The following is a 16,239-nucleotide window of genomic DNA, read 5'->3' as shown; positions in this document are numbered from 1 at the left end:
CATATTTAGGTTATAAGATCCAGTTGTAAGAGGTGGTCAAGTAATATAATTTGGTAGATACCACTTTGCAGATAACACTGTAAAGATGGAATCTCTAAATATTTTTTTCCCTCACATTAATTTTAGACTCTACTCTAAACATTTTTGCCATTTAAGATCACAATGCTAAGTTGAATTCTTACTATTTCCACCCCATAACACAGTCTCCTCACCTTCAACAGAGCCACAGAGATGCATTGAATAATTTCCATGGTGATACAAAACAACTAAACTCCCCTTACGTATTTTGCAGTCTTGCTAGTGACTAAACTCTTAATGAGTTAAAATAATAAATGCAGTGATTTTATATGTCATCAGTGTATGTGAGACTTCCATAAAAATTTTTATAATGCAGCTCTGGAACGTCAAGCCCTGTACCATGTGTTATCTTTATAATTGAATTTGTTCTGGGAAAAGGAAAAAATGTTAATCAGTGTCAAGTGAATAGGAGTCAGTTCTTCTAAAAAAAAAATAGAATAGAACCTCAGTTTTTTTCTGCACTTTTATTTAAAATTAATTATAAATATTTCAGTTTATTGAACATATCAGACAACATATATTCAGTTAGAAATGAACCATATTTACTTAGTGAATATTCTGTTTTCTCTATCAGCTGTTATTTGGAAGAGAGATCAAGAGTAATAGATGTTTTTACTTTCATTTCATTGGACTTGAAAATGAAAGAATTTTGTGATTTAAAAAAAAAGATTCTATAAAATCTTTCTCCCCATAATTATTTGAAGACTTTTAATAAAAACATATGTTTTAAGTTTAGGCTTATTAAACCCTTTTCAGTACATAGAAAGTTCAATTTATCATAGAAAAATATGTACATACATGTGACTAGTCTTGTTCTGTGAATATTTTTGAATAGTTTCAAGTTCTATGAATAGTTTTGCTTCATTAAACCCTTATGAATAATTTGCTCTGTTAAAAAACAGGCCCCTCAGTTATTTACATTTAGCCTAGACAAAGTGTAGCTTAAATATTTGTCTCATTATTCTAGTTTAGCTTACCAAGAAAAATGTTTTCTTATCTGTGCTACATAAACTCCAGATCACATGACATTTATATTTTGTGGTTTGGTATGTACACATATACACACATATCTTTCCCTGCTGGTTTGTGTGTTTTATGTGTCTGCTTCATTTTTCTGTGCCATGTTAAATATGTAGTAAGTGCATAAAATATTGAATCAGTGTTCAAATATTGAAATGAATTTTTAAAATTACTTTTTAAGGTCTTAGGACACTTTTAAATTAACTTTGGTATCCCATCAATGTAAATTTAGTAACTTGTGTACAAAATATAATTGAAACTTCTAATGTTTTTTCTCTCAGTTCATGAGAAACCCTTTGTCATTGTTTAGGACTTGTGCCTTATGTTGAAATCCCAATAAACTCAGAAAACTTGGATGAGGACCCTATGTATTTAGGAGAGATTATAGTATTCAGATAATGACAAAATATTAGTAAGATGTCCAAATATATATAATGTGGAGTGCCTAAATTTACCACATGACAGTAGCAAATAAAATCTCTAAACTATGACTATTACACTCTAATCTTTATGACTTTTTGCATATCTTTAATACTCTTGCAAAGTGTTATGCAAATATTATTTGAATCCATATATAAAGTGGATTCCCAAGAAATTGATTAACCAAGGTATAGCCAGTTTTGTTGGCCAGATAGACTTAGATATTGCCATTTCCAGACTGTGGCCAGATGATAGCAAAGTATGTTATCAACCAAATTATGGGGATTTTTATGATCGTAAATGAAAAGTCACAGCAAAATCTTTAAAATATGTTAAATCAAACCAGATGTAGAAAGGTTTCATTAAAATGTCAAAATAGTGCTGTAAAGAAATAGTTCCATTATTGTTTGAATAATAGTTTAAACTTTAGACATTAAAATAACATCAAGATTGAAGTATAGCATAAGCTTCCTAAGAGTAAAAAAAAATAGTAAGGCAAGAATTTTATACCTTTACTTGAAACCTGTTTTATTTATTCATTGTAATAAAATTATATCCTATCAGGATTTTCTAAAGCTCTTTACATAACTGTTTTTATTGACCAAATTTACACTGAATGCTACTACTTATTAGATTACCTCATTATACTGCGACTATTTTAAAAAAGGAAAAAGTACTGATTTGTTGGAATCAAATTTATGGATTAAAATTTCACAATGGTATCTTCAGTGATTATCAAAGTTTAGGTTTTCTGACCTGGAAATTTGGTCACTATCATCTCTATTCATTTTTCAGTTTTATTGACTGAAACATCTCTTCAAATTTTTATTAATTTACATGTGGAATGAAATAATAGCATACAGGTCAATATGACCTATATTTCTTAAAGAATGTGTTTTGTGCCCTTTATGCTGCTTTTTGATGCACACTTTAACCAAATCCGTATATTGGTTAGAAACACACTTTATTCATTTCTGTTACCATGGTTATGTAAATGTTTCTTTTTTTTTTAAAGATTTTATTTATTTGAGAGAGAATGAGAGAGAGAGAAAGCACAAGAGGGAGGCAGGTCAGAGGGAGAAGCAGAACCCTGCTGAGCAGGGAGACCAATGTGGAACTCGATCCCGGGACTCCAGGATCATGACCTGAGCTGAAGGCTGTAGCTTAACAAACTGAGCCACCCAGGCACCCATATGTAAATATTTCTAATAAATATTTAAACATGCTATGTTTAGTTAGACATATTAGTAATGTTAAGATTACTGTCCAGTAAATACTGTCCAGTAATATTAAGATTACTGTCCAGTGTTGTTTTAGATTTCATTACAGTGCTCTAAAACTAGTAGTAACTTTGCTTGAAATTAGGAGTGGTATTCTAATTTTTTTACTATAATTTGTGTGTACATGTTTGCATGTACATTTGTGTGTGTGAGAGAAAGAGACAGACACAGAAAGGCCGACCTCACAATCTAGCATCAGACAGAAAGGCTAAATTCATAGATATGTAATAAAAGACTGTGTTGAAATATGCACAAATGCTAAATAATTTTAAAAGGCTATAAACTAATGGGGATTACATTTTTGAATAAAGTCCTCTCCCTTACACGACTAGCCAGTGTGTCCTATTAATTTTTCCTGGGAGCTTCTATTCCCAGTACCATTCTTCTGGAACTTGTTGCATGCTGAATTCTCACAATTGCCTGAGAATTGCCTCACTTGTGTCTAGACTACCCTTTGCCTTGCTCTTTCCAAAATACTGCATGCATCTCAGTCTTCAGCTAATTCAACACCAATTCCTGGTGGCTTTCTACTGCCTTCTGTATTTTTAGATAATGTGAACATAACTGGAGGACAATCACAGTGTATGGTCCCCTATCTTCATTTATAATCTATTCCCACCTTATTTACCCATAATCTTCTCTAGCCAGATAATGCTTTCCTACTGCAGCACCTATTGCTCCCTCTTTTCCAGCTCTATTGATTTTTCTGTGTTTCAGATTTTATGGCTATGTAATGAATTACCTGAGAACTTAGTGGTATAAATAAATATGTGCTATGCTCATGAAATCTGAGCGTTGGAATTTGAACAGGTCACACACAGGAGGACACCTGTCTCTGGTCCACAGTGTCTGGGGCTTCATCTGGGTGACTTGAATGCTGGAGGCTAAAGCCATCTGAATGCTCTTTCAGTCACAAATTTAGGAGCTGATGCTGGCTGTTGTCTGGGGGCCTTAGTTTCTTTGCACGTGGGTCTTTCCACCTGGGCTCCTGCACATGGCCTCTCTGCAGAAGCTAATTTTTCTCACTGCATGTTAACTGATTTCCCTGCAGTGGCTCTCCTCCCACCCCCAAAGAGAAAGCCATATGGAAGCTGTATCCTTTTTTATAACCTGGGCTCTCAAGTCACATGTTATTATTTCTGTTATACTCTATTGCTTGGAGCAATCACAAGTCTGCCTAGATTTAAGTAGAGGTAACACAGTTCACCTCTTGATAGGGACTGTTGAGCTTCTGGAAGAGCATGTAGGATTAGAGATATTGCTGTGGCCACTTTTTAAATTTTATTTATTTTATTTATTTTTAAAGATTTATTTATTAATTAGAGAGTGAGAGGGGGAGAGGGGCAGAGGGAGAATCTCAAGCAGACACCCCACTGAGCACAGAACCCGACCCAGGGCTTAATCTCAAGACCCTGAGATCATGACCTGATCCGAAATCAAGAGCTGGCCACTTAACTGACAGAGCCACCCAGACGCCCTTAGCTTTTTAAATTTTAATATGCCATAGTCATGTCCTACCGTTTGTATCCCATACCTCTTGTAACTCTCCTAGACTCTTAGAGGGCCTACAAACCTTTCACCTTTCTGAACTCATTTAACCTGTGCTCTCATTTGTAGCCAGTATATTCCTTTACATTGTTTTCCATATGCATCTGTTTTATCTCCCCAACTTTACTGCAAATTATTTAGTGCAAGGACTTTACTTTCCTGTATTTATATTTACCACGGGTCTAGTATAGGGTTTTGGACACAGTAGGTGCTTAATAAACATCTGGCTTAAAGTCAAATAGGCTCAAAATGAAATTAGAGACTTGGGTTCTATGCATTGTAGATGAACACAGTGATTAGTCTTTGTACAGAATGCAGATATTGGTGGCAGATAGTGAATGTGATCCCTAAGAAGTAAGCAAGAATCACCTTTTAGACAGAAGTAAATGTGTTTGGATCGAATGAAACTTGGAGGCTTAAATGTCAGTAAGGTATGATGGCAGTCAACTTTTTTTACATCTTAATTTTAAATTTAAAATGTATTAAAAACTCATTTAATCCATATTATATTCCTTGAAAGTATTAAATGTAATTCCACTGGCATTTCACTGAAAGTAAGACCGATTGGCTAATAGCAGTAAATATTGTAATATTTCATATTTTTAAGTGCATGGTTATATTATAAAGCACTTTTACTTTGATTAATTTTTATTTCATTTTAAAATTAAAAATAAGGGGCACCTGGGTGGCTCAGTCAGTTAACTGTCTTCAGCTCAGGTCATGATCCCAGGGTCCCGGGATTGAGCCCCACATCGGGCTCCCTGCTCAGCGGGAAGCCTGCTTCTCCCTGTCACACTCCACCTGCTTGTGTTCCCTCTCGCGCTGTCTCTCTCTCTCTGTCAAATAAAAAAACTTTAAAAAATTAAAAATAATACTTCCTTATTGTAACAAGTCAAGATGGATAGAGAAAAAGCAAGTCTTACCTCATCCATTCCCATATTGAAGATGCAGATTTTGGTTTGGTGCATTTTACAGCTTTCTCCGTGCTCATTTTGTATACTTTTCATTATTTATATATTATTCCTTTTGCTTATTGTTCCTGCCATAATTTATTTCCTAAATATGTAAAGCTCATGATTATGTCAGTGGTAATTTGTCTATGTGATGATTATGAGATTTGATCATCAGTTATTTGCTCTAAGAGGCTAAATTAAAGACTTTGTGGCAAACTAGAAGATTTGATAATTTAAGGTTGATTTTTAAAGATTCATAGAAAATATAGAAGAATAAAGGTTTGGAAGGATGGGTTAAATTTTCTTACTATGTGCTCCATTGAATGCATTTGTTTTCATTATGAGAACAAATAGTAATCCATTGATAATAATGCATAGGACACTATGACTATTACTAAAATATTTATGCTAACCAAATAATATACTATCATCTCAGCCTTGTTAAATTATTCAAACAGATGTGTAATTTTTTTTACTAAATAATGTAAAATTTCATATATTGAAAGTTGTTTAGACATAAAATTTTCATATGGAAGGCAAATGCATGGCATATTTCCTTTAAAACTCTCCCCAGTGGAGGGGAGCCTGGGTGGCTCAGTCAGTTAAACATTGGCGCTCTTGGTTTCCACTCAGGTCATGATCTCAGGGTCATGGGATCGAGCCACATGTCAGGCTCCGCGCTGAGCAGAAAGTCTTTCTGAGACTCTCCCTCTCCCCCTCCCTCTTTCCCTCCCCCTGCTCTTGCACTCTCTCTCCCCCCACCACTTTCAAATAAATAAATAAATAAAATAAAATCTTAAAAAAACCCTCTCCTTAATCTCAAGGGTATTTTTATTTGAAACTTGAGTTGTGAAATGAAGGGAAGAGACTAAAAATCAGTCAAGTGAAAATAGTAAAGTTAAGAATTGTTGACTATTTGTAATCATTTAGCCAGGTCCTGTTATGTGAATAAGTTAAACCCAGATCTAGTTTTCATGTATTTATGACTTTAGAAATTACTTATCTTCAGCTACAATGGCATAGCTTATTATTTCTAATATTAATTTATAGAATATAATTGCGTGTGTAATTATAACCTTCCTATAAAACTAAACCATGCTCAATAAAATATTTAAAGTTGATTATATATAACTATTTTGTATTTCAGATGGCTGATCACACTGAAGTGATGAAAGGCATTCATCAATACCCAGGAGTTCGATATCCTGTCCTTACTCCTAATCTTCAGGGTTTTCACCGTGCTGTAAGTGTGCTACTCATTATTTTTATATCAATATGCTTCTTACTGTTTTAAGGTCTTTACCTAGTTAAAACGGTATCAGATGTCGCTTCCTTGTTACCCTGTATAAATGCCATTCTAACATAGGTACATGAGTACAATGCGATCTGTAAACCTCGGGGTATTGTTAGGGTCTGAATTCTTCCACATTAATGGCCCTTCCAGTTTAACCATTCAGGAATCAAAACACAAAAATACAGTTATCCGTTTTGATGAAATTCTTCCGAGAGTATATTTTGTGCTTCCCTCTTAAATAAGGAATACAGAATTTAACTTAAACATTTCTCAAATTAATATTATAATTATTAATCTTATCATAGTGGATCATTTTTGTCAACTTTTTGGATCAACTCTCTGATGCTCTTGTTCCCACCCTCTAGGTGAAGCTAATCACTGTCATTTGAAGTTGCCTCTAACAACCTTCCCTGTTCCTCTTCTGGTTGGTTTCTTCCAGTCCTGTGTGACTTAAGAATTTATATGCAAAAAGTTTTAATAATGACACGTACAAGAAGAATCAGAGCAATTTTAGGTCATGGCTTGAGATGTTACGCTCACATGGCTTTACTGTAAAAGTTTGGCAGCAGCTATTTCTGGTGTTAATATTTTTCACTTTTGTCTTTGGGACTGTGTTGCCTAATTTTGAGGTTGTGGGTGCTAGTTGATATATCACCTGTTGTGTAGCTTGTTAAAACGACTCTTTTGTTTATTTTGATAAATTTTTTTATCCCATTGTAAAGAAAGAAAGAGGCATTTTAAAAAATTACAAATATTGCTGTCACTGGTCCTAACAGAGTAGAGAATGTCTCCACCTTGAAAAAGATACCAACTGAGTGCACACCCTCGTGATAGCTTGGAGGGGCAGGCAATGGAGTGCAACTAGTGGCTTGGGAGTCAGGCGCACCTGTGCTCAAAGCAGGACTTCAGAACTTTTAGTAGCTTTAGTGATTTAGCCTCTTTGGGCCACAGTTTTGTCATCTATAAAATGGGCAAAATGATACTTAGTTTATAAGATTATGGGTTAGAGATAGGGCGTACAAAGCCCTATTACTAACAACAATACTGGTACATAGTAAGTGTTCAAATAAATAGAATTTTAATTTTAGAAGTTAAAAATCTATTTTGGGTGGAGGACTAGAAGCCAATGTTTTTTTAAATGAAGAAAAAAATGACATTTTCTTTCTTAATATATTAATAGAGTATCAGGAAGAGAGGAGAATCTTGCACAGTGCTAGAGATACATTAATAGAAAGTCTTTAAAAATCCAGCTGGAAAATGAAGAAACTTGATATTTGAAAACAAGTCACTGGAGAAGCCTGGAGCAAGGACAAAGGATGGCAAAGGGGAAAAATGTTGAGGTTAATATTTTGGATTTAAAGACTGGCTAAGAGGATTAAGACATTAGACACACAAAAGTATGGTTGTAGCAGTCAAGGTATGAAACAACAGAAGCTAGGTTAAGAGACAGGAAGAAAATTTTGGGCAATGTCTAAATGATGAATTGGAAAAACATTTTTCTGTTAGGTTATGGGAAGACAAAAACAAAGCATTTACTTTCCTCTATTTTAATAATTGGTCTAAGAAGAATGTTTCCCATAGATATTAAATGGTTTTATTGGGGTGCTAGTATTTTCCATAATTACAGTTAAGATATTTCTGAAGTCTACACATAATTTAGGAAAGGTAAAATTAAATTAGAACATCATCACTGTGTTTTCTGTGCCTCAGATTTATGGGTGTTGCAGTTTAGAAAGTTCTTGTGTTATCACCAAATATTTTTAAGTTTGAAAAGAGCGTAAGGATGAGCAGACTCCAATTTTAAATTCCAAGGCGAATGTTAAAGAACACAAGTATGCCTTTATTGAGTAGTTAATATTTCTTCTAATGCTATGATGTACATTTTGGAAATTTCTAGCTTTTGCCTTCAAATTCTCTTTTTCAGGTTGCTGCTGGAGCCACAGAGATATCAGTTTTTGGTGCTGCATCTGAATCCTTTAGCAAGAAGAATATTAACTGTTCTATTGAAGAAAGTATGGAGAAGTTTGAGGAGGTTGTTAAGTCTGCGAGGCACATGAATATTCCAGCACGAGGGTATTTATGAAATCTCACAAATGCTATTTAGTTGATATCTATTGTATAAGTTCATTTATGAACTATGTAGACATTACTTTGCCTTTCATAATATATGTAGGGTATCTTTTGTACCTGGTATGATCCGGGCTGTCACTGTATAGTGATACACCTTGTGTATATCACTTAATAATTATTAGTGTATCCAGCTTTGAAGTGTATAATGCAGCTAAGATCAGAGGCACACTTGACATTGCAAGCAAACCTGACATTGTTACTCATTTTATTAATACTTACCCAAATGCAGCCATCAGTTCATCTCAGCCTGCTGCGGGTTGAAAAATTTGTGTAAACTCATAGTAGCGTTTGGGAAGGAATCATCTAATGTGGTTTCCACAGCTTTAACCTTTTTTTAAGAACCATGACTTTTTCTTCAAATATTATTTTATGTAGAACTTCAATACAGTGTGTAAAACATAAAATTGAGCCTTTGAGCTGCCCTGGGAAATTCAGCCCATCATTTCACCCATTCAACCTCCCCCTCAACAGCCGGCTTCCCTGTTTTCCTTGTGTGACCCGAAAACACAGACAAATGGGGAAGGAGGAGAGACCTGTTTCCAGAACCAGCAGTTGCAGTGTGGACTGCAAATAGGCTGTACTCCCAGGCCTATGCTCTGTGAAATGTATAATGAACTATTGGTTACTTAAGAAAGCATTTGTTTCTAAGACATTAGCTAATTTTCTATTGCTTTTTATATTTACAGAGATATGATAATCTTAGCATGTTAACAAATTAAAATGCAGAGCATTTGTAAGAGAAGCCCGAGAGCTGTAATTGGATTTAGAGGCAGGTTGTACTTCCCTTGGTTGAGGTGAGCAAAATTCAGAGTGGCAAAGGAAGGTTCGGTGGTTAATGAAAAGGCAAGTGGACCCAATTTTGAGTGATGGTATTAGAAGAGGGTTAGAAGTCACTCGAGGTCATTTGGCGAGCAAATAGTTAGAATACACCACAGGGCACTATCTTGTTGGTTGGCTTACTTTTGTTACCTCCTTCTTCCTCTCTCCATAGTGATAGTTTCCAGCATGAGTTTTTAAAAATACAAAATTGTTCTCGTAATTGAAATATATACATATCATGGAAGGCACATACAAGAAAAATTTAAAAACCAAGATAATGTGTTTCCATAGACAGAAAATAAAGGATGTGTAATTTTAAGGCAAAAGTGAATAACCACAATCAAAAAGAAGAAATGCACTATCATTTTCTAAATTCAAACATACAGAAGTTGTTTTGTCTCTCTTTCCTTTGAAAGAAAGGGAAAAAGAAGAGGGTATTCTATTTTAATGTGTATTTAAATGTGGAGTGTATGTTTTATGGTAAAGTCATTCTTACTGAAAAGTTGAAAACAATGCCTAACTATACAAAGTAAAGTGCATGCACAGCTTGCACTTCAAATAGAAAGTTTGTTTTTTTTCAAATGGCAAGTTTTTTTTAAATGTTAAAAGATGGATGTAAATTTGGTTTTTGTCTTCATAAGGTAGAATAGGTAATGTATTAAAGCTAATGGAAACCCTAAATCCTCTTGAGTACTGATTGTTGAACAATTAATATTGTCCCGTCAGCAAAGAAACTCCTAACCATGCTACAACTTAAAAAGTTTGCCAGGCCTTATAAGAAGGGTACAGGGTGCAAGATGGTTACAAAGTGACCCACAGTCCAATTTTGTTCCTTGGGAGCACAACCCGTAGATTTTCTGAAACACTATTTATTCATTTTTAGAAATACACCTTTCAGTATGGGAGTTTGCTCTTTGTGCAGTAGAGAATTCTCTTCCTCCTCCCCCAAACTTTTACAGAGTTTAAATTAGATTTTATTTTTACTGGCAATCGAGATTTTAGATACTCATTATTAAAAGTCATAGGTCATTAGTCATCATTTAAGAAAGTCATGCTCAGCCAGTTGAAACTGAAGTAGATGCTTCAGCATGTCTTACTTACTAAGGCAACATGGCAACAGCTGCATCAACATGTACTTGATCACCATCCAGAAAATTTATGTCATCAGCTGTCAGATTTAAAGGCCGTAAGGCAGTACACATTTTATAAATGCTCACTAAAACCATTTAAATTTTTATAAAAATAGTTAACTTTCATATGGTTTAAATAGCAGCTTTTATTAAAGTTACGAGGGCTATTGTTGGATTCCCCCCTCCCTGAAACACATATATACACATGCATGTGTACACATTTTTTTATATGTGCTCAGGACTTCGCATAACATCTGGGACACATTGGGAAAACATACCATGCCAAATCATTGACATAAAATGCAAAGTCAGCTAAATGCCGCTGAATATACATTATATATGAATGAACAATGAAATGTCTACTTTTTAGACTTTATTTTTTAATGTGTAATTCATATGACATGTTTGAAATAGGTTATTTTTCTATTTGTCTAAATTTTTTAAAAAGTGAAAAAGGCAAGGAAAAATAAAAGTCTGTGATAAATGTGATCATTTTCTCTATTTTTATCAATGCATTTGTTGAAATAATTATCTCTTGGCTTGTCAAGATCCCTTCAAAATTGAAATGCCTCGAGATATGAAGGTAGTACTTTCATATATCAGACATTTAGCTTTATTCCTTTTTGTCTAAGTATCGACTTACCTTCAATGAAGTCACAAGAATCACATGCTTGCTCTCTTTGTGAGAATATTAATTTAAAAAAGGAAACTATCACTAAGGAGCCATTATTAATTTTACTATTAAAATGCTTATAAATAAGTTCACAAGGTCAGCAGGTGTACATAACAAAGCAAAACTTGTTACATAATTACATTTTAGGCCTCTCCTACAAAATCACTTAAAATGAGTTGATCCATGATTACTCTGAAAGTCTGAACCTACTGAAAGTTGAATTGTAACAATTTTTTGACTTTCCCAGAAGTCAAACAAAATTATCCATCCATTGTTAAAAAAAAATACACAATGCAAAAATATTTAACTGTGAACTGTAACTGCTGAAATTCTTAAATTCCTGGAAAAAGGTACAAAATAATGAGAATAAGGAGTAAAAGACAAATTAGTTGTTAAACTAATAAAGATAATAATATATAACTTTTAGATACAGAAAAACAAAATGCAATTTTAGGATGTGGTTAATGTTTTACTTTTCAAATTAGAGTTTTTGTTTTCTTTGGGTAAATAGCCAGTAGTGGAATGACTGGATGGTATGGAATTAGTATTTTTAATTTTTTGAGGAATCTCCACTTTGTTTTCCACAGTGCCTGCCAGTTTACATTCTCACCAACAATGCATGAGGGTTCCTTTTTTGCGACCTCAGTGCTAACACTTGCTATGTATTTTTTTTTTTAATCTTTCTGATACTAGCTATTTTGAAAGGTATGAGGTGATATCTCCTTGTGGTATGATTTACATTTCCCTGATGATTCATGATGTTGAGCATCTTTTCATGTGTCCCTTGGCCATCTCTGTGTCTTTGGAAAAAATGTATTCAGGTCTTTTGCCCACTTTAATTGGATTATTTTTTGATATCGAATTGTATAAGTTCTTTATTTTTTATATTAGCTCCTTATCAGTTATATCATTTGCAGATATCTTTCTGCCACTTGGTAGGTTGCCTTTTCATTTTGTTGTTGGTCTCCTTCACTGTGCAAAATCTTTTTATGTTGGTATAGTCTGAATAGTTCATTTTTGCTTTTGTTTTCCTAGAGGCATAATTTTTGCATCTCTTGATCTATGACCCTCACCACCTACTTTCTTCTTAGCCGAGACCAATAAAAATCCAATCTGGTTTAAAGGCTTCTGAATAAGATTGTATTATGTCTATCAGTGACCAGTTTCTTTGATCAAACACCCATGAAGTTAGGAAATTCTTATGCTTATTATTTTTTGACTAGTTGTCTAGCTCTGTATAATTTCTGACCTTTAAAATGGTAATCCTTCTGTCGTGAAGTAAGGGCACAGCCCTCTCCCTCAAAGTGGTCAGTTTTCACGGGTTTTCCTTTTGAGAGATACTTTATAACACCCACTTAATCAAGAACTTGCAGCCTTCTTGTTTGTTAGCCAACCCATTTAGGTCATTTTGCCCATGTTGTATTTCTCATTCCCCTCTGTCTGATATAACATGTCATTACGGATTCTGATCCTGACCCTGAAGGTAATAGCAATATTATTGAGCATGATAGTGAGCGTTATTATTTAAGTCTCAATTTTTTAAATACACAGTGACTGGCAGTTAGTGTTTCTCATGACTAATATAGCAAATACCTTCCATTGGATGATCTACCCCAATGGAATTCACTTGCATATATGGCACCATCTTCTAAGTGGACAGTTTATTGGTCAGGTTCCTTTCCAACCTCTGTTAAACTGAGGCCTTTGTGTTGGCCTGGAAGAAAAATCAGAAGAGCAATTCATAGCATCATTTACCAAAAGATGGTACATAAAACTGTAAAAATGAGACATCTGTTAAAGCTATTTTCTGTCATGCATATGGTTTGAGGGTTTATACATTTTTTTTAGCCTTACATATTATTCCAGCACTGCTATGTATCAGAATAACACATACCCGCAATAGTTAATATGTGTAAGCTGTGTTGGTACAGTTATGTCTAAACAGCCTTCATATAGAGCTTTTGAGGAAAGAATGTGTTTTTTTCATTTCTCATGAAATTAGCATTTGAGAGCTAAAAGAGCATCTTAGCAGAATTGCTCCTTGAGACCAAGGGACAGGCTTTATTTCTTATATCATCCACAGTGTTAAGTGTTTAACAGGCTTTCACAGTCCACTTTTGGTTGGGTTATTAATAATGGAATGTTATTTTGTATTGTTTATAGGTGGATGTACTCCGCATGACTGCATCAAACCAGCTCCTACATTTAAATGTCTTAATTACGTTTAATTGACATCACATGTCATCTCCTTGCTCTTGGCATTGCTTTTCTCATCTGAGGATAGCAGTGGTTGATTGCTTCCTTTCAAGGTGGTTTGCAAAATTTTTTCCAGGCTTTTCCTCATCCTTTTTGCCAGAATGGTGAAAGGATGTAGGATACTTGTGGGAAGGTAGGCTTGGGTAAGGCCTCACTGTAGGTACTTTTTCATGACTCAGTTTTACCAGAAAAAGTTGTTAAAGACTTGAATGCCTCAGTTTCTCTTTTATCATGATTTTGCATAATACTAATACATGGCCTTAACAAGCACAAATAAAAATAAAACAACTCATATTTCCATCCACAGAGTTTATTGTAACACCATGCTTTTAATTTTAGCACAACGAGCTTCAATATCAGTTGGCAAATCCTTTATTATTCGGTCATCCTATATAATATATCCTATATGATATTTAAAATATTCTACATCTGAACTCATAAATATATGCTATCTTCTCTGGCTAGAGGATTTAGAACTTTAATGGCCTGTATGAGGTTATACATTTAGAATAAAGATTAGGAATTGCATAGAAAATTATTCAAATGATGAAAACATCACCTTAACACATTTGTGGATTAATTCATTCAAGAAATATTGAGTATTTTATATAATGAACTGTCTAGTGATACTGTATGGAATATGAAAATGAAAAAGTAGCCAATCTTCAAAGCAGACTGGAGAATAATATATAGAGAAATAATTATTGTATTGTCAAAAAAGGCAAATACATTGAGAGACATACAGAAAAATCCTATTCAAGTTTAAAGTAATACTATATTAAATTTCTCTGGGGTAATTTGGAGAAACTTAATGCAGAAGGTGTCAGTAAAATGAAGTCATCAAAGATAGGTAAATATATGGAAGCATAATCAGAAATAATGGCCTTTTCAGGTGGGGCAGGAAATCTACAAAGAACAAAGGCATAGTGAAGAGAAGTCTCAAACGTGCTTAGATGACGGAAAAGTTTACTTTCACTGGAATGGGAGTTTTTGAAGCTGTGTAATGGGAGAGAGGTAGAGAGTTAGGTTGAAGTTTCACAAATTGCTGAACTTGAATACCAAGTGTATTTGGTAGACAATGGCAAGCCACTAAAAGATTTTCAAAGTATAAAACTATGTAAACAGATCCGTGTTGTAGTCATATTATTTTGTCAATAGATATTGGTGTACAAATGAGTGATGTGAGACCAGAGGCAAGGGAAGCATTTAGGAGATGTTTGCAGCTGTCCTGGAGAAGCTATTCAGGGACTGTTTTGTATACTTGGGCTGGCACTGGCAGAGGTCATGTGCTACAGAGGCTGGAGAGGAAGAACCAGCCAACCCAAGTTATTGAATATGTTCTCAAAGATGACCTTTAAGTGATCTGGCAGGACAGATTCTGAAAATGACTGTATTACTATTATTATTATTTTTTTTAATGGCAAATGTAGGGGAAACAGGAATGAGCACCATTTTGGACATACTGAGCTTAATATGCCATGTGAATATGTCAGGGAATCAATTTGTAATGTTCATGAGATTTTTGAGTTGTTCCTGGAGTTATCTATCTGCGTAATGATGAAAGACAGAGACTGTGGGGGACTGAGTTGAGGCAGAGACTCCCTTTTTTGTTCCGATTACAAACACATAAATATAACCACTTATAAAACATACAGCCAAACTCAGAAAGGAAAGTCCTCAGATTTCATCAAAGAAAGTGTGGTAAGCATGCAGGTTGATGCCACTAACACATGGGGTATCTATTTCAGATATCCCTAGTGGCTTGAAAATGGGATTTTAATGTCTATATGGGAAAAGACAGATATTCTACTAAAACATGGATTTGAAAGTGATTATTCTTGGAGGCGGGAATCACCTCCTTGTAAATGCAAAGTCAGTGGAACTTGTTGGTATATCCTGGAAACCCAAATTAAGAAATTCAGGTAGAAATTTGTCCAAGAACTGGTGAAGTCCATAGAGCAAGGGCCAAAGGAAGTCAGATCTTGTTTATAGAGACATTTGAATAAGTCAAGACTCTCATGGAATTCCTACAGAAACTAAAATCACTGTGAAAAGACACAGTAAAATTTATAAACCACATGATGATACACAGTGTATGCTAAGAAAAAAATAAGCAAAAAAATATAGGAAAACTTTAACAGAAAGGAAGGAAATAGGACAATCTGAAGAGAGATTGTAAATTAACTCCTCAAAATAAAGAGGAAAAGGAAGAACATAAAAGAACAGATATTTATAAAAAATAAGCTTTTACAAAAAGAAACATTTCTTTAAATTAAAAATACATATATTAAATGAAAATGATTGCATTGAACAGCAGATTATATACAGTTGAAAGGGGTATTAGTGACTGGAAGTAGGATTTAAGGAAATTGCAATAATAAAACACAAAAAATTAATAGAACTTTTGGAAGTGAGGTTAAGAGAGAATGCCTAACAAAATTTTCAGGAGAAAAAAAGGAAATCAGATGTGAGCGATAGGTTTGATGAGTTAATACCTTGAGGATTTTCTAGATTTGAAGAAAAACATCAATGTAAATATTAAAAAAGTATAACAAGTCCTGACATTCTCATGGTAAAATGTAGAATATTAGATATAAACAGAATCCTAAAGATAATAGAGAACAAATTACTATAAAAT

General features: G+C 34.1%; 1 protein-coding gene across 2 annotated transcripts in view; it reads left to right on the top strand.

The window, feature by feature from the left end:
* HMGCLL1 (3-hydroxy-3-methylglutaryl-CoA lyase like 1) overlaps window positions 1–16,239 on the top strand; it is a 155,841-nt gene that overhangs the window by 68,594 nt on the left and 71,008 nt on the right. For both annotated transcript variants that reach the window (XM_073905259.1, XM_073905260.1), the window contains exons 4-5: window positions 6,447–6,542; window positions 8,518–8,666. In XM_073905259.1, the coding sequence (XP_073761360.1) occupies window positions 6,447–6,542; window positions 8,518–8,666 (245 nt within the window). The remainder of the gene's footprint in view (window positions 1–6,446; window positions 6,543–8,517; window positions 8,667–16,239) is intronic.

Source organism: Callorhinus ursinus, unplaced genomic scaffold (genome assembly GCF_003265705.2).
Source record: "Callorhinus ursinus isolate GAN/ISIS: 27379988/994484 unplaced genomic scaffold, GSC_fseal_2.0 scaffold22, whole genome shotgun sequence".
Taxonomy (NCBI): Eukaryota; Metazoa; Chordata; class Mammalia; order Carnivora; family Otariidae; genus Callorhinus; species Callorhinus ursinus.
The sequence above is the reverse complement of the archived record's forward strand: the minus strand, read 5'-3'. Positions and strand labels throughout refer to the sequence as shown.